This window comes from Haliotis rubra, unplaced genomic scaffold, assembly GCF_003918875.1.
Source record: "Haliotis rubra isolate DU_JTF1 unplaced genomic scaffold, ASM391887v1 Scf203, whole genome shotgun sequence".
NCBI lineage: Eukaryota > Metazoa > Mollusca > Gastropoda > Lepetellida > Haliotidae > Haliotis > Haliotis rubra.
This window is the reverse complement of record NW_025766037.1, coordinates 367,508-387,046: the sequence shown is the minus strand read 5'-3', so window position 1 is coordinate 387,046 and position 19,539 is coordinate 367,508. Positions and strand designations below refer to the sequence as shown.

Sequence of the window (19,539 nt, the reverse complement as noted above, 5' to 3'; positions counted from 1 at the left end):
TCGAATCAATCGGGTATAAACATATGATTATTTTCTTGTTATTTTTTTATAGTATTACTTATGACACTTGGGAAATTAGACATGCTAGCGACAAATTTTGTTCTTTCATCATTAGAAACATAGAAACAGGTAGGTCGATTCTGGGTATAGCCACATCCTAAGGTCCCAAGGGACCGTTCTAAATTTATGGCTAGGGGGTGGGCATCCTCGACAATCTCTACAGTGGAGAGTTATCGTAACGTATACCCTGGAGATTATCGAGGAGGGTGTGTGGTGTGTGTGGTGTGTGTGGTGTTTTGATGATTTTATGGAGAAGCATGTACAATGTGAATGAATTTATGTACAAAGTAAGTAACACACACCCCACCCCCACCCTCCACACACCCAGTCATGTACAAAATCAATTAACTCCCATAATTTTTAAGCATTATTATTTATCATTATTATATGTAAAATTGATAACCCCCCTACCTCCCCAGAACAATATGGGTGACCCCGCCTTAAAATTATCATCATCCCCCAGCCATGAATTATGAATGAAAGCCGAGTATGGTTTTATGCATGTGTGCTAATACTTATGGAGTGAAAGGAAGCTATGCCGATGAAAAAATACTTGCAAAATCACAAAAAGTCAGCAGAGGTACAGATAAGCTACGTATCTGCGTAAATTACGCAAATATTTATGTGAAAACTCAATTCCCATTAAGACTATTACGTACAAGTACGCTTGAATTTTGGTAAATACTCAATAAATGTGATCTTACATGTGTACACACGAAAATGTCAAATCTTAGCTTGCGTTAAGGTCGATAGATAAAATAAGTTAGGCATACTGAGAGGTTCTATTACAGCATATGAACTTGACAACTTGCAGTCTTTCTTGTCGTTTCTCATATTACAGATCAAAAATAAATAACAAAAAACAAGCATTTAAACTTTTTTGATTTTCAAAATTAATGGAAGACGGCAAAATACCCAATTGAGTTTGGGTGAGGGTGAGTACAATTTATTTGGTTACTCTAAGGAAAATTAGGATACCCAATTGAGATGAACACAAGCGAGTACGTAACTCAATGACCCAAAAAGTTATCTGTAGCTCTGAAAAGTGCAAAGTGCGCTTTCAAGAACTATCCATTTTGTTGAAGAGAAGCATAGTCCCTGAGTTTTGATGGGTTGCAATCCGAATGATAACAGGAAGTCACGTGACTGACAGCATCGCGTGTACATTACAGGCACGAAGATTGTAAGGCTGCTAGACCATATGTACCAAAAGCGTTTTTCTCGTTATTTGTTTATCATTTAACGCCACACTGAGCCTCTTTGCAGCTATATGACATATGAGTCTGGACCAGAGAATCCAGTGATGGACACGAAGAGCATCGGTCTTCGCAACTGAAATACGATTACATATGTCAAAATAAGTCTGACCATACCACTCGATCCCATTAGTCGCCTCTTACCACAAGCATGAGTTACTGAAGATCAAACATTGATCTTCACGGGTCTCCTAGTTGGTGAGTGAGTAGTGAGTTTTACGCCGCTTTTAGTAATATTCCAGCAATATCAAAGCGGGGAACGCCAGAAATGGGCTTTACGCGTTGTACTCATGTGGGGAATCGAACCCGGGTCTTCGGCTATAATTTGTTTTAAAGTCTGTAGGACAGACCAACTGGATGGATGGGTGGGTGGGTGTGGTGGGTTCTGAGAAGCGTGACTGATTTTGGTACGGTAATTACTGTTGGGATCGTTGTGGATTTCTAGGTGGGGTGACTGTTTTAGACGCTTTAACCATAAGGCTACCCCGCCGACCCCACGGGTCTACTAACAGATCAGCGATAATGAATGTAACAAAATATCAACTGAATGAATGAAAAGCAACATTATCAAATTCTTATTGTTTTATTGACATAAAATATCAATCTTGGAACACACACACATCTTGACATTCCTGTGAGGAAGACTTCAAACAAACATGTTGTATCCATTGATGTGATACTTCCTGCATGCCTTTGTGATATACAGTATGTGTACTACGGGCGAGTATTGGACTCAGAGAGTATAATATAACTGGAATTGCTGGCTATGGGATTCTGTGATACAGCTGTGAGTGAGTGAGTTTAGTTTTACGCCGCACTCAGCAATATTCCAGCTATATGGCGGTCGTCTGTAAATAATTGAGTCTGGACCAGACAATCCAGTGATCAACAGCATGAGCATCGATCTGCGCAATTGGGAACCGATGACATGTGTCAACCAAGTCAGCGAGTGATATAGCTGTAATATACCTAGAATAGTGCTTACTACAACCCATAGTGATATTCTTTACCGGTTGTATGGTACAAATCAATCAAGACATAAAACTGTGAGTCAACTATTCTTGGGCTGACGGTGCCATTATTGGTTTACATGAATCAAGGAATGTGTCGATACTCATCTCTATATTTGGATACAGACACACACAGACAGGGGTATATAATTTAATAGGTGTAAAACATACGACGTTTTAGTGAAAAGCCGTCTTCACAGACCAAACCATGCTTTCGTACCGAATTGGTTTGGCTGATGAATACGTTGGTATAATTATATACGCAGTTTCATTAAAACGTCATGTGCTTCGAGAGGAGAATTTCGGCTTCAGGAAAGTAGGTCTTCACTTGGAGACGCCGGCACACACACAGTGTCGACCCCCATCGATGAAAATGAGCTGTCCCGTCACAAAACTCGCAGCGTCGGAGGCAAGGTAAGCAATCGACTCAGCTACATCCTGGGGTTGACCCACTCTGCCAAGGGGGTGGCGACCAGCTTGTTGCTCCAAGAACTGGAAACAGAACAACGACATTACAGCGCAGCCGTACCACAGGGACAATCTCATTATTTTGTTTGTTTAATGTTTAACGCCGTACTCAGCAATACTCCAGCTATATGGCGGCGGTCTGTAAACAATCGAGTCTGGACCAGACAATACAGTGACTGACATCTTGATTCCTTCCGTAACCTGCAAGAACCTTCGTCACCCCTGCTCCCTTCCGCCACCTGCACGAACATGCGTCAGCACCGCCCCGTTCCGTTACCACCACGTATATCCGTTGATGTAACAGTAACATTACGATCAATTCGAGAAACGGGGCTCCGGTAATTCATTATGGTGGATCCAGATCTGTTTTGAGAGTGACCTTGCCAATATTTCACGTAAGTCACCAAGGCGACCCAACAGGTTTGATATTCTATAAACGGAAATATACTTTATGATCTGACGTAACAGGTGACACGTATGTGTCAAATTATGACAGTTGACATCTATCCCGTCAGCATCAACGTTGCAGAGAAAGTAACGTAGCCACTGACCTTGGCGTACTCATCGTCCTTGTCGTGGAACGAAGTTCCCTCTCGTCTGTGTATCATACTCACGACAGTGCCGGGGCTGAAACAAGAGCTGGGCATGGAGCTGAGTCATTTTAACTTTGGCACAGATTGACTGTTCTATAAACCAACTGCCATTCGGCTAATTTGTTTGTTTGTTTGATTTGGGTGTTTTTGTTTAACGCCACACTCAGCAATATCCCAGCTATATGGCGGACTGTAAGTAATCGAGTTTGGGCCAGACGATCCAGTGATCAACATCATGAGTATGGATCTACGCAATTGGAATGCGATGACATTTGCCAAAACCCATTCTGCTAAGGGGTATTGTGGATATCTCATTATGTACAACCTTAAGAGAGGTACAGTCAAGTGAGACCCGATGCAAGGTTTTACATTTGAATTGTATAAACAACAGTTTAATATGCATTTCTTATTTTACACGAAGTCATAATTATTTTCGCTTTTAAATTTTAATTATGACGTTAATCGAACCAGCAATCCGACATATCATGTTTACAGTTTAACCCACTATATTTCCATAGAATATTGTTTGTTTGTTGTTTAACACCGCACTCAGCCCAGACTCGATTATTTACAGACCGCCGCAATATAGCTGGAATATTGCTGAGTGCGGCGTAAAACTAAACTCACTCACTCACTCACTCCTCGTGGCGTAGGGGCATTGGGATAGCCTCGTGGCTACAGCGTTCGCCGAAACTATGATTCAAGTCATGCACAATCCACTGTATGCCTGTAAATGTGTATGAGTGAATTTAGTTTTACGCCGCTTTTAGCAATACTCCAGCAATATCACGGCGAGGGACACCAGAAATGGGCTTCACACATTGTACCCATATGGGGAATCGAACCCACGTATCGGCGTGACGAGCGAACGCTTTAACCACGAGGCTACCCCACGGCCCCTGTAAATGTGTCGAATGGGAATCGAACCCAGGTATCGGCGTGACGAGCGAACGCTTTAACCACTAGGCTACCCCCACCGCCCCAGTAAATATGTATTATGTATATCAGTATGGCAGTAGACGCCTACACTGTTGGGCACAACTCAGTAGTTACCAGGATATCCGGACATGGGCAGATAGTTGGGTATATAGTTCCCCCTGTAAGTGAAGTGAGGTGAGGTGAGGTGAGGTGAGGTGAAATGGGGTTTAACGCCGTACTTGAGAATATTTCGCACATATGACGACGTGCATGCGTGTGTATGTGTATGTGTGGCTGCTTGTACTAGCCCAGACTTAAGCTGGTTTTATAGTGCTAGCCCACTGAGATACCATGCCGCAGTGAAGCATGAATACCCCACTCAGACACATTATACTGACTCCGAGCCGATCAGTCCTTGTTGTACCCATTAATGCCGAGCGCCAGGCAGGGACCAACAAGTACCACATTTTAACGTCTTTTGGTATGACGCGGCCGGGGATCGAACCCGCGACCTTCCGCTCTAACCACTACACCACGGAGGCAGCCACCCCTTTAATTGTGCCCGCCCGAGCATGTACGTGTGCGTGTGCATGTGCGTGTGCGTCTGTCCACAACTATGCTGTCTTGTAATGATAAACACATATGATGTTTAAAATTTCTCAGATGCGCATGTCACTCGTCACGTGTTATCATCAGAAAGAAATTCTTACTTCACAGAATTTACCCGAACTTTCTTGGGTGCAAGCTCTGTAAAAGAAAATGAAAACCTTCATAAACAAATGTCATGTTATGATAAACCAACCTTAGTCTGTCATACGGACCCTGAAGCAAATATATCCAAGAAATCCCACGCAAGTCTAGAAAATGTGGCAAGTCTAGATTTGAAAATAAAGAAAGTCTCAGGATTCCTTTTTATTATATTTTGATTTTTTTCACTGTGAGCCTTTTTTCTGTAAAATATGTTCATTTCAGAGACTAGTTGTTAGTCTAAACAAACCTGTAAACACTTTAATCTGGTCTAATTGAAAGAACAGCTTAATTAGTGATGCACAATGACAACAGAACACACCCCTACCCCCAACAGTGATCTCATTCTATACGTAATAGTCCACCCAACAACTCCCCCCAACCCCCCCAATCCTAACAGTATTCAAAACAGTCACTAGTACCTACACAAAGTTCCCCATCCCAACAATTACACCATCCAAAACAGTCACCCCTACATAGGAGGCCACCCCGTCCTAATAGTGACATTATCAGTCACTCGACTCCAATACCCATCCTACACAAAGTTACCCCATCCCAACAATCATACCATCAAAGCAATTACCCCCACCTAAAAATCCACCCCATGCTGACACGCATGCCAGACAACCCACCCACCCAGACAGACCCAACCCACCCAGACAGCCAGCCACCCACCCAGACAACCAACCCACTCCCAGACAACCACCCACCCAGACAACCACCCACCCAGATAACCACCCACCCAGACAACCCACCCATCCAGACCACCACCCACCCAGACACTCACCCAAAGCCAGACACTGAGTGAACATATCAAGGGCAGCCTTGCTAACGCAGTAGATCCCTATTTCCGGCATCTGGAACAGAAAAGACCATTGCTGCATCTCTAACGACGACAGACCATTTAACAAACGTTTTCATTCTCGACCACCAGCAACCAAAGTCAGACCACCTGAATGGAGATCCACTAATTGAAGAGATTGGCAATCGTGACGTCAGATAACTGCAAACAAAGGGTCATATTCCTCCGCCAGTATGCATTTCCGTGGGCAGAGTTTATTCCGTGATAAGAAACCTCCAACTCCCCAACCCCATCCAACCTAAAAATAAAACAAGCAAAAAAACCCCCCACCCCCCAAAAAAAGCCAAAAACCCCAAAAACAAAATACAACAAACAAAATCAAAACAAACCACAAAACCCACAAAAACACTGGCATAGAAGAAAATATCAGCTTGCTGGGTTACGAATTCGAAGCTTTTGACATCTGATCAAATGTTAACGAAGTCCTGTTTTCAGCTGTTCCAGAAGGGTTCTTGCAGCGAATTGGGCTTGTGGATAACTAAGTCCAAACAATAACCAGCAGGCACTCGATCACCTAGCCTTGACGAACAAAAGAAAGTACGCACAGGATGTTTTGGGATTATTTACAATAAACAAACAAGAGTAAATATTTTCAAAAGTGTTTTGATTGCGACTTACAGTTCACAAACATTGTGTACTTGTTGTACAATCAAAACAGTTTTCAAAATTATTGTTTTTAAATGATCTCAAAGCATAAAGTGTGCACCTTGGTGAACATCAGTTTATCGTTACTGAATCATTAAAGTTTTTGAAAGGCCTTTAGAAGTTAGACGAACATGAATACAAGACACGTTTTCTGTATGCATCAGTAAATGTCCACCATTAAACATTTCATACCACAAACTTAGATGGACTCACCGACTTGGCTCCGCAAATACTGGAGACGTTCACGATGTTCCCTGTAAGAATGAGCACTGACAATAAATCTGACAATATATCTTCAACGAATAACGCAGTCAATTAAAGGATTAAGAATGAAATTAATGCTTTCACATGTGTGCTGTTCACGTGATTACAGAGGTTTCTTTGGGTCAAACATGCTACAAAACACATGACCGTGGAATGGACAATGGCTGGCGCCGTTACGTCGATACGTGGGTTCGATTTACATATGTGAGGTATGTGTACACCCACACACACACACACACACACACACACACACACACACACACTTTTAACATCATATTGACTCAAGCCATTTGTTAGCTGAGGACGTTGTATGGTAGCCGCGTCTTCGAAAATCATTTACCCTTCCATTTGCGTCTCCTCCAGATGTATCCAGCCCCTTCGATGATTTATTCCCGCGTCTCCTCCAGAATCCAACCCTGATCATTCCATGTCCAGAATCTCCCTCAGGCATACCCACCCTGCGTCTCTCCCCTGCAGAGGTCCCTCCAGTAAATGTACCCACTCTCCTCTCCGTAGAGGTCCCTCCCAGTAAATGTACCCACCCTGCGTCTCTCCGTGGAGGTCCCTCCCAGTAAATATACCAACCCTGCGTCTCCCCGTAGAGGTCCCTCCCAGTAAATGTACCCACCCTGTGTATGCCCGTAGAGGTCCCTCCCAGTAAATGTACCCACCCTGTGTCTGCCCGTAGAGGTCCCTCCCAGTAAATGTAACCACCCTGCACCACCACCACCCTCCACGCCCCCTTTTGATTTACCTTTTGCGTCCACTCCAGATAAACACCCTTCCCTTCCCCCATGTCTCCCCTACATTTATCAACCCTGTGTCTCCCCAGATTTTCCCTCCCTGCGTCCACTCCAGATGTACCCACCCTGCGTCCACTCCAGATAAACACCCTTCCCTTCCCCCATGTCTCCCCTACATTTATCAACCCTGTGTCTCCCCAGATTTTCCCACCCTGCGTCCACTCCACAGAGCTCCAGATAAGATTTAGCTCAGGTGGGTACTGTACCCAATGTATTTTTTTGGAGTGAGTATTATGAATGTTGAGTGGGTATTTCTTTTTCCGTTACCCACTGCTTTCAAATATGTGCGTATTTCAGTCATTTTACTTACTTATGTCATTGAGTAAGTTTACTAAGCAGGTATGTTCTGCCTTATGTCATACCTAATCAAAACCAACTTAAATATAATGGAAATGATTTCATAAAAAATCACTCATCCTGTACTGACAGTGCAACACTAGTACCATACTAACAGTACAACTTGATAGCAATCGATGTCTTTTACATTACGCAAGCGATTTTTATAAATATATTCCGTACGCATTTGTTTTCAACTTTTTGCGTATCTAACATTTTAAATGCGTAATTGGTACGCAACAATTATTTTTCAATGCGTAATTGGAAATTTTCTATGCGTATTTTACCCGGATACGCAGCTTATCTGGACCTCTGAGACTCCAGATGTACCCACCCTGCGTCCACTCCAGATAAACACCCTCCCCCCCCCGTGTTTCCCCTCCATTTATCAACCCCGTGTATCCCCAGTACCCACCCTGCGTCTTCTCCAAGTGGGGGACTGCGAGCTGTGACAGCTGGAAGGGCACCCTCATGTTGAGGTCCATCATCTGGTCGTACTTGGACCCATCCATCGTCATTGACGGCCCTGGGTACAACATACCTGCGTTGTTTACCTGCAGTACAGATAGGTGAGGTGAGAAGCCCGTATGAACAGCATGCACACCCGGTCATGCATGTCTTACCACAACTCATAAGAAACCAAGGTGACTTTTTTCTCAGCCAATGTGTGAGTCAGTAATATTCCTACGATATCTAACTATCACTTAATGTAAATAACCTTTAAAAAGTAAACAACCAAAAAGCAACATAAAGAATGGGACATTGTTTCCAAAATGTTATATAATGTTTGGTGCATTAACTATTCAGGCTAGAAACGTCGCCGAAGGGTTGAAACTCGTACACGTACCAGCACGTCGAGCCTGGCAAATTTGGCGACCGTCTTTTCAATGGTGGCCTTCCTGAACGCCTCGTCGGTCAGATCACCAGAAAGAGTCAGAATCTGAAAATCAAAGCTACGGAAATTCTTTTCTGCGTCAAACAACTTTTATAACGAACACGTTTATAACGAACTGAAAGTTGTGGTGTAATGCCAAGCGTCGTTGCGTCTGAGTGAAGGTGAACTACAGTACCCCGACTAGTTTCAAGATACAATTGCCGGGCCTTCGAGAGTTATCTACCCTTATGGTTGGGACGTGGGAGTGCAGCTGTCATAATAAGCCATGTTCTCACTAAGCAAAGGGGCGGTTGTGTGGCCCAGTGGTAAAAGCGTTTGCTCGTATGGGAACTGACGACCCGAAACATATTTCTGGAAACTGCCGGAATATTGCTAAATGCCGCGCAAACACATAATAATTGAACAGCAAACAAAAATATAGATGATAATTGTTTACACGTCGTATTTGAAGGTGTTCAAAACCGGAAGTATAATTCATCTTATCACAAACACTCACGTCATCAGCAGGTATCCCGCACTCCGAACATCGCTTAGCGACATCTTCCAGTCTCGTCTTATCTCGCCCCGTTAGCGAGAGTTTGGCTCCATGTTTGGCAAAGTGCAATGCCGTGCCCTCTCCAATTCCGGCGCTCGCTCCTGGAGAAACAGGACAGTGTGTAGCAAAAGTAAACAAGACACGGTTCATTTCTTCATATCTGTATCACGGAATAAAACAGTGGCGAACATTGGACAATAGTGAATCATCCACGCCATAACTCGATATCACTGAAATCATAATTGTATCTTTAAAAAGTTAATTCGCGAAGCCATTGTTTCGACTAGGGCTGTAACGATGCATCGAACTATCGATGTTTTGCTATTGTTGAGTCTCCGATAGCAATAAATCGATGGTAGAAACGAAACACTATCGATGCATCGATAGTATGTGTGACTATCGATAGTTTAGTAATTAACTTCCGTTGATAAATGCGCAGCGCAAGATAAAGGATGATTGGATGCATACTTGCAGCTTCATTGAGTTTATGTTTACTCAAGTTAACCGTTTACTTGATCTGGGTTTCAACTTTCTTGTCAGCGATTAAAAGAGGCTGAAACTACTTCAGCTTGTTTTTATTTCATATAAACTATACATTTATTTGGGAAATGACTTCAAATGAGACAAGTCATGGAGAAATAAACTATTGCAATAGTTGGTCGCAATAGACTATCGCTATCACAATAGTCGTTTCCCCCTCAATAGTCACCCCTAGTTTCGACGTGTCAGTTTTTGTATTATTTTTTATGCTAATAATAATAAAAAATGCATTTATAATGCACTAAACTCCATTCACAAATAGGATCCGCTCACAGTGTGTTTAAAGCAATAATCACCAGGTGTTAAACGCATGGTCTTGGTGTACATGGATTTATGACCGGCTTTACTTTCAGGTCGTTTGTCAAGATATTCAGTCACACTCTCGCCCACGTACATTCACTCACTCTCTCACAGACACGTATACAGACGTACATAGTCAACCTTGCATTATTTATGAAATGAAATAGATTGCATATAAATGTGTAATGGCACACCGGAAAACAGATGAAGGAAACACTGGAAATATCACACAAACGACAGCTGTCGACTTGCGTCGGAGTTGTATTTCAGGATTATAGCCCTGCCGGTACACTGTACATCTACCAGAGCGATAACATGGCTGAAGCTCCTTTGTTAGCCTTGCTTCAAGGCTGTACTGAATGCTAAGCCCATGGATGTATAGTAATTCTTTCCTTCAGAGAGACAACTCAAGATAGACGGACAATCTAAGGGCGCCTGTCTGTTAGAGGGACAATGTGTTCTTTCTATACAAAAGGTTTAGAAATTATCATTTAAACGAATAATTACATCCTTATTGACTTGAGCAAGTCTAATCCTTTATGTAAGCTCGCATTCTTCTCCGATGCATTTCAGAGTACTTGAAGTACTTAAATATACATGAGCATACATCACTGTACGTCTTTCTACACGTATATATCTGTACTGGGAAACTAGTGTGTCATATTTACCCGTAATAAGTACAACTCGGTCCGAAAACTTCGCCATCGTTGTCGCTTCTGCCGTCTCGACCGGGTACGCAACTGTGTCAAAGTATGGAACACACGCTGGGTCATCGTGACATCGTGTAAATCTGCTATAAGGTTAAGAAGGGGTCATCGTCGATTTGATATGCATGCTGAACTGGAAAGTATTGGAGGGAAAATGGTATTTGTCCAAGGCTCTCCCACAACAGACACAACAGACACGTAGCTGTATTGACATCCTGAGCATCGTTCTACGCAATACAATACACAGGGGCTTGTAACGCTAAAAACTGCCATCAAGGTATATACTGTTACTGACGGGGCGTTACTCTTAGTATTATATAAAAGGAGTGCTAAGAGTAAGACTGACTGACTGACTGACTGAGTTTAGTTTTACGCCGCTTTTAGTTTTATTCCAGCAATATCACGGCGGGGGACACCAGAAATGGGTTTCACACATTATACCCATGTGGGGAATCAAACCCAGGTCTTCGGCGTGACGAGCCAACGCTTAAACCACTAGGCTACCCCACCGCCTGCTAAGAGTAAGACTGACTGACTGACTGACTGAGTTTGGTTTTACGCTGCTTTTAGCAATATTCCAGCAACATCACGGCGGGGGACACCAGAAATGGGCTTCACACATTGTACCCATGTGGGGATTCGAACCCGGGCCTTCGGCGTGACGAGCCAACGCTTTAACCATTATGCTACCCCACCGCCCCCGCTAAGAGTAAGACCCCGTCAGTGACAGTATATACCTTGATGGCAGTTTTTAGCGTTACAAGCCCCTGTGATACAATATGTGTCAACCCAGTCAGCGAGCCTGACCACCCGATCCCGTTAGTCGCCTCTTACCACAAGCATGGGTTACTGAAGATCAATTCTAACCCGGTGTCATTGGGTCAGTGGTTAAAGCTTTCGCCCGTCACGCCGAAGATCCTGGAATATTGATTTGGTGTGTTTTATGCCTAAACAGCGATACTTAACATTCCGTTTTACGGACCTATGTCGACACATATTTAGTCATTATAAACCTGTGCTGAGATATGGCTGCAATATTGCCGAAGCGATGAAATTTTGTAAGTCACTCACCTTTAATTAGCTACAGGGGAAAGTTGCTTCCTTCCATAGTGTTTGCGGGGCGGTTAGATAGCCTAGTGGTTGAAGCGTTGGCTCGTCACGCCAAAGACCCGGGTTCGATTCCCCACATGGGTAGAATGTTTCACGCCCATTTCTGGTGTCCCCCGTCCTGATATTGCTAAAAGCGGCGTAAAACTAAACTCAACTAAACAACGGCACTGTGTCAGTTGATTATATGAACGGCATAATGTCAGAGGGATTTTTACTAGCTTTGGAATAAAGCCGCACTCTGACAGAAAATAGTCCCTTTTCCGGTTTTCCAAATTGCATACTTATGTCGTGACATGACATACATGTTTTCATGACATAAGCTTATATCACAGTTGAATGTACAAAAATGATAAAGCAGTTATACTCCAACTAGTTCAACTTGCAATATTGATTACAACAGATTTATGATTATGGTCCTGCTGATGATGAGACTCTGTGATACACCTTTCGTGGCAGAACTGGCTTTGTCCATGAATATGCTGAATATGCTGTTCCCAGCTTCGAGTGGAGTTCTTCGTCTTCAGGAACCTTGGCCTTCACTTGCAGTGTCGACCCCCATCGACGAAAATCATCTGTCCCGTCACATAGCTCGCAGCGTCGGAGGCAGGGTAAGCTATAGCCTCAGCCACATCTTGGGGTGTGCCCAATCTGCCGAGAGGGATGGCATCCAGTTGTTTCTCCAAGAACTATGAATGTATACAATAGTGTTTAAGGATAATAGTACCGTAAGGACCATCCCATTAAAATCACCCCTACACCAAGATCTGAAGGCATGTATTGGCATAACTAATCTGGAACCCAGTGTTTCGCCTCCTAACGGTTGCACTCAAAATGCGGCGAGGAGCGCAAGCACTCTAGGGCGGGAAAACCAGTTTAAGTCAGAACGAACTTTCATCCGACCAATCAGAGAGTGTTTAATGCAAGATCGAGAAAGTGTAAGCCGGAGTTTAGTTTCTGATCATACACCCTCGCAAAGGTTAACACGCGGGATTCAGAACGACAGATGGGCGCTGTACGACATCTTTCAAGGTATCGTTTGGTATGACATGGCTGATGATCGAACTCCTGGTCTTCCGTTCTCCGGTACGCTCCAACCACAAGACCACCACGGCAGTTGGAAGGTGAAAGGGTTTCAACAGTCCTAGCGCCATGATCAGTTTGTGAAACCGTGCCCTCTAATAAAGTATTAATATCCTATTAGCGGACACAGAATTACTGATGTAATAGTGAGTAAGTGTGTTTTACACCGCTCTCAGCAATATTCCAGCTATATGGCAGTGGTCTGTAAATAATCGAGTTTGGACCAGAAAATCCGGTGATCAACAGCATGAACATCGATCTACGCAATTGGGATACGATGATATGCCAACCAAGTCAGCGAGCCTGACCACCCGATCCCGTTAGTCGCCTCTTACGACAAGCATGGGTTACTGAAGGCTCATTCTAACCCGGATGTAACAGGTGACCAGCATTTCGATGCATGACACATTGACCAACAATCGACCACCGTTGCACACCTTCTTTAACCCATCGTCTTTCCCGTGGTAGACAGAACCCTCTCGTCCGAAGATCGAAGTCGCCACAGTGCTGGGGCTAAAAGAAAGGTGTATGGAGCTGTCATGCTGAATATTGAGGTATGAATGAATGGTATGTAATTGGGTTTCCTTACAGGAAAGAGTTCCTTCTGTTCCCCCATTTCTTTCTTCCGCAGATTAACATAGGTAACGCATCATGGTTCGACCCTACATATTGTAATTAATTTTTGGTCTTTTAGTTATTTTGGTGAGTTCTCTAGCAATTGGTGTGTTAGGTTTTGTTAATAATTTTAGCATATTTTAATTTATATATATTATTTTGGATGGGGGAACGGGAGTAACTCTTACCTGTAATGGTAGTAAAAGGCAATCCTTCGGTGTACTGTACATTTCTTCTTGTTCCGAATTCCAGCGTTAAATGAGATTAGGTTTAGGCCAGTTGGCAGTCCTTGACAATTGGACTCAAGCCATTCACAATTGACACACAAATTCAATATACATCGTGCATATATGTATAGTTTTGATCATGACATCTAACTCCATCTTACTTTAAAAGTAGTCCTACTTGGTAGGGAGATTCAGAATGTAAACATGACGTGAAAATCTAGACTTGAACAGGATTTTTGCATTGCAATTTATGAAAACAAAAACAGGAAGATCGTTGGGTATAGTTCCCTGTGTGTGTGTGCGTGTGCGTGTGCGTGTGCGTGTGCATGTGCATGTACATGTGCATGTGCGTGTCTTTCTGCCTCAACCATGTGATGTTGTAAGGATACGCACACTGATAACACTTATAATTAAACAGTTATCAATAACACGCCACGCATCATGTCATTACCAAAAGTAAATTCTTACTTCACAGAATTCGCCGAACTTTCTTAGGCGCGAGTTCGAAAAAAGAAAAATACATGTAATGCATAAACAAATGTTATGTTATTATAAACATACAAATAAACAGCTTGTGCTGAGCCCCACCAAAATGATTACATGAACACCTTAATTAATGCTGCATTAAAATTGAACCACAAATTTTGGCAGCCATGTTCCAACACTGTGGAAGGAGGTTGAAATCTTACTTCTCATGGTGGTCCATTATCTTCCTATAGAGGTCTGTTCTAATACGGCCCTTTCATGGTGCGAGTGTTCAGGATTCGTGATTGGTTGCAATCAGATTTAGTTGTGCAATCAGCGACGTTGTATCAAAAGTGATTATTCGCAAGGCGTCGGTAATTTCCGCATTCTTCGGAAAAACTAGAACACCTCTTCCCCTGCGCGATACACAAACGTTTCTTAAAAACAGAACTCGGTCATGTAAATGGCGGATCAATAGCGTCTCCATCGCCCTCGTTGACAACGGACAAGCTAGCCATTAAATGTCTTGTGTGTCACATCAACACAAGTCCCCGGCTGAGGAGGGATATTTGTGGCCCCACATTTGCTTGCATTAGTCAAGTTGGATCTAAGTCGATGTAACACGCTTTCTGATTGGATAGAAAGAAGGGAGATAATTCGTGTTGCAATTTTTTGCCGCTAGGGGATTTTACGAGAACCGGGAAAAATATGGCCGTATTAGAACAGAGGTTTGTAGGAAGATATGACAAGTTACCTCTGTGGGAAGAGAATGAAGGTGGCCTTGAACGCAAATGAGGAAGACAGACAAGAGAGGGCACCTACATATAAATACTGAAATCCACCCAACCGATCATATAGCATGAGACGCTTTGTAAACGATCACCTAATCCGTCCAGAAACCCACCCAAAATAATCAACCCACCCCATGAACCCTGCTCAACTCAAATATTCGCACAACCAGGTTACCTGACCTCAGCCCAAACCGTCACCCTATCCCCAAGAATGGCCCATCTAAAACAGTCAGTCTCCCTGCCAACCAGGCCACACATTAACATCCTTCCAGTCACCTACCCAACAACTAACGGAAACAGTCACCCCAGGCCACCCAAACACTGAACCAACCAAAACAATCACCCCACCCAAACACTGGACCAACCAAAACAATCACCCCACCCAAACACTGGACCAGCCAAAACAATCACCCCACCCAAACACCGAACCAACCAAAACAGTCATCCCACCCAAACACTGAACCAACCAAAACAATCACCCCACCCAAACACTGGACCAGCCAAAACAATCACCCCACCCAAACACTGAACCAACCAAAACAGTCACCCCAGGCCACCCAAACACTGAACCAACCAAAACAGTCATCCCACCCAAACACTGGACCAACCAAAACAGTCACCCCAGGCCACCCAAACACTGGACCAACCAAAACAATCACCCCACCCAAACACTGAACCAACCAAAACAGTCATCCCCACCCAAACACTGGACCAACCAAAACAGTCACCCCACCCAAACACTGAACCAACCAAAACAGTCACCCCACCCAAACACTGAACCAACCAAAACAATCACCCCACCCAAACACTGGACCAACCAAAACAATCACCCCACCAAAACACTGAACCAACCAAAACAGTCACCCCAGGCTACCCAAACACTGAACCAACCAAAACAGTCATCCCACCCAAACACTAGACCAACCAAAACAATCACCCCACCCAAACACTGAACCAACCAAAACAGTCATCCCGCCCAAACACTGGACCAACCAAAACAGTCACCCCAGGTCACCAAAACACTGGATCAACCAAAACAATCACCCCACCCAAACACTGGACCAACCAAAACAGTCACCCCACCCAAACACTGAACCAACCAAAACAGTCATCCCACCCAAACACTGAACCAACCAAAACAATCACCCCACCCAAACACTGAACCAACCAAAACAGTCACCCCAGGCCACCCAAACACTGAACCAACCAAAACAGTCATCCCACCCAAACACTGGACCAACCAAAACAGTCATCCCACCCAAACACTGGACCAACCAAAACAGTCATCCCACCCAAACACTGAACCAACCAAAACAATCACCCCACCCAAACACTGAACCAACCAAAACAATCACCCCACCCAAACACTGAACCAACCAAAACAGTCACCCCAGGCCACCCAAACACTGGACCAACCAAAACAGTCATCCCGCCCAAACACTGGACCAACCCAAACCCAGTCACCCCAGGCCACCCAAACACTGGACCAACCAAAACAATCACCCCACCCAAACACTGGACCAGCCGAAAACAATCACTCCACCCAAACACTGAACCAACCAAACAGTCATCCCACCCAAACACTGAACCAATCCAAAACAATCACCCCCACCCAAACACTGGACCAGCCAAAACAATCACCCCACCCAAACACTGAACCAACCAAAACAGTCACCCCAGGCCACCCAAACACTGGACCAACGAAAACAATCACCCCACCCAAACACTGGACCAACCAAAACAGTCACCCCACCCAAACACTGAACCAACCAAAACAATCACCCCAGGCTACCCAAACACTGAACCAACCAAAACAGTCATCCCACCCAAACACTGGACCAACCAAAACAATCACCCCACCCAAACACTGAACCAACCAAAACAGTCATCCCGCCCAAACACTGGACCAACCAAAACAGTCACCCCAGGTCACCAAAACACTGGATCAACCAAAACAATCACCCCACCCAAACACTGAACCAACCAAAACAATCACCCCACCCAAACACTGGACCAACCAAAACAGTCACCCCCACCCAAACACTGAACAAACCAAAACAGTCATCCCGCCCAAACACTGGACCAACCAAAACAGTCATCCCGCCCAAACACTGGACCAACCAAAACAGTCACCCCAGGTCACCAAAACACTGGATCAACCAAAACAATCACCCCACCCAAACACTGAACCAACCAAAACAGTCATCCCACCCAAACCTTGGACCAACCAAAACAGTCATCCCGCCCAAACACTGGACCAACCAAAACAGTCACCCCAGGCCACCCAAACACTGGACCAACCAAAACAGTCATCCCGCCCAAACACGGGACCAACCAAAACAGTCACCCCAGGCCACCCAAACACTGGACCAACCAAAACAGTCATCCCACCCAAACACTGGACCAACCAAAACAGTCACCCCAGGTCACCAAAACACTGGACCAACTAAAACAATCACCCCACCCAAACACTGAACCAACCAAAACAGTCATCCCACCCAAACACTGGACCAACCAAAACAGTCATCCCACCCAAACACTGAACAAACCAAAACAGTCACCCCACCCAAACACTGAACAAACCAAAACAGTCATCCCACCCAAACACTGAACCAACCAAAACAATCACCCCACCCAAACACTGGACCAACCAAAACAGTCACCCCAGGCCACCCAAACACTGGACCAACCAAAACAGTCATCCCACCCAAACACTGGACCAACCAAAACAGTCACCCCAGGTCACCAAAACACTGGACCAACCAAAACAATCACCCCACCAAAACACTGAACCAACCAAAACAGTCATCCCACCCAAACACTGGACCAACCAAAACAGTCACCCCACCCAAACACTGAACCAACCAAAACAGTCACCCCACCCAAACACTGGACCAACCAAAACAGTCATCCCACCCAAACACTGAACCAACCAAAACAATCACCCCACCCAAACACTGGACCAACCAAAACAATCACCCCACCCAAACACTGAACCAACCAAAACAGTCACCCCAGGCCACCCAAACACTGAACCAACCAAAACAGTCATCCCACCCAAACACTGGACCAACCAAAACAGTCACCCCAGGCCACCCAAACACTGGACCAACCAAAACAGTCATCCCGCCCAAACACTGAACAAACCAAAAGAGTCATCCCACCCAAACACTGAACCAACCAAAACAGTCATCCCACCCAAACACTAGACCAACCAAAACAGTCACCCCGCCCAAACACTGAACCAACCAAAACAATCACCCCACCCAAACACTGAACCAACCAAAACAGTCACCCCACCCAAACACTGAACAAACCAAAACAGTCATCCCGCCCAAACACTGAACCAACCAAAACAGTCATCCCACCCAAACACTGGACCAACCAAAACAGTCATCCCACCCAAACACTGAACCAACCAAAACAGTCACCCCACCCAAACACTGGACCAACCAAAACAATCACCCCACCCAAACACTGAACCAACCAAAACAGTCACCCCAGGCCACCCAAACACTGAACCAACCAAAACAGTCATCCCACCCAAACACTGGACCAACCAAAACAATCACCCCAGGCCACACAAACACTGGACCAACCCAAACAGTCATCCCGCCCAAACACTGGACCAACCAAAACAGTCACCCCAGGTCACCAAAACACTGGACCAACCAAAACAATCACCCCACCCAAACACTGAACCAACCAAAACAGTCATCCCACCCAAACACTGGACCAACCAAAACAGTCACCCCACCCAAACACTGAACAAACCAAAACAATCACCCCACCCAAACACTGAACCAACCAAAACAGTCACCCCAGGCCACCCAAACACTGAACCAACCAAAACAGTCATCCCACCCAAACACTGAACCAACCAAAACAGTCACCCCAGGCCACCCAAACACTGGACCAACCAAAACAGTCACCCCGCCCAAACACTGAACCAACCAAAACAGTCACCCCATTGAAACACTCACTCCACCAAGTTACCCCATCCTAATAGTCACCAGAACCAGAGATCACTCCACCAGAGTCACCCCACACAGACGCCCAGCCATCGCCCACCACTCACTCACCCAAAGCCAGGCACTGTGTGTACATGTCAAGGGTAGCCTTGCCGACACAGTAGATCCCAACCTCCGGCATCTGGAACACACGCCACACGTGTTTCATCCCCTTGGTGACAAAATAAATTGTGCCCTCGAATGTCGATTTAATTCCCTGGTTAATCGAGGATGGGTCACCGTCATGTCAGTCAAATTACATTTTACATTCATATTCATACTTATCCATATTCATTAGTGAA

General features: G+C 44.7%; 1 protein-coding gene across 3 annotated transcripts; it reads right to left on the bottom strand.

The window, feature by feature from the left end:
• Nucleotides 1-2,427: 2,427 nt before the first annotated feature.
• LOC124275815 (3-oxoacyl-[acyl-carrier-protein] reductase FabG-like) lies at nucleotides 2,428-14,460 on the bottom strand. Of its 3 annotated transcripts, none has more exons than XM_046711495.1 (11): nucleotides 14,440-14,460; nucleotides 12,011-12,735; nucleotides 10,901-10,972; nucleotides 9,354-9,493; nucleotides 8,810-8,902; nucleotides 8,378-8,516; nucleotides 6,773-6,813; nucleotides 5,840-5,909; nucleotides 5,016-5,052; nucleotides 3,346-3,421; nucleotides 2,428-2,818 (listed from the first exon to the last, which is right to left on the bottom strand). In XM_046711495.1, the coding sequence occupies exons 3-11, from the start codon at nucleotides 10,935-10,937 to the stop codon at nucleotides 2,651-2,653; spliced, it is 801 nt and encodes a 266-aa protein (XP_046567451.1). In that variant the 5' UTR covers nucleotides 10,938-10,972; nucleotides 12,011-12,735; nucleotides 14,440-14,460; the 3' UTR covers nucleotides 2,428-2,650. The 3 variants fall into 3 exon arrangements, with proteins under 3 accessions (XP_046567451.1, XP_046567449.1, XP_046567450.1); XM_046711493.1 differs by having other exon boundaries at nucleotides 12,494-12,735; XM_046711494.1 differs by having other exon boundaries at nucleotides 10,901-11,025; nucleotides 12,494-12,735; nucleotides 14,440-14,459.
• Nucleotides 14,461-19,539: the final 5,079 nt, after the last annotated feature.

Excerpts from the sequence above, each read along its gene's own strand:
- LOC124275815 (XM_046711493.1), bottom strand. The coding sequence starts at position 12,521 with ATGGACAAAGCCAGTTCTGCCACGAAAG. Across the intron at positions 9,494-10,900 it reads CCGAGTTGTACTTATTACGG|GAGCGAGCGCCGGAATTGGA; the intron begins GTAAATATGACA and ends CTGTTTCTCCAG. Across the intron at positions 3,422-5,015 it reads GTTCGGGTAAATTCTGTGAA|CCCCGGCACTGTCGTGAGTA; the intron begins GTAAGAATTTCT and ends CTCTTGTTTCAG.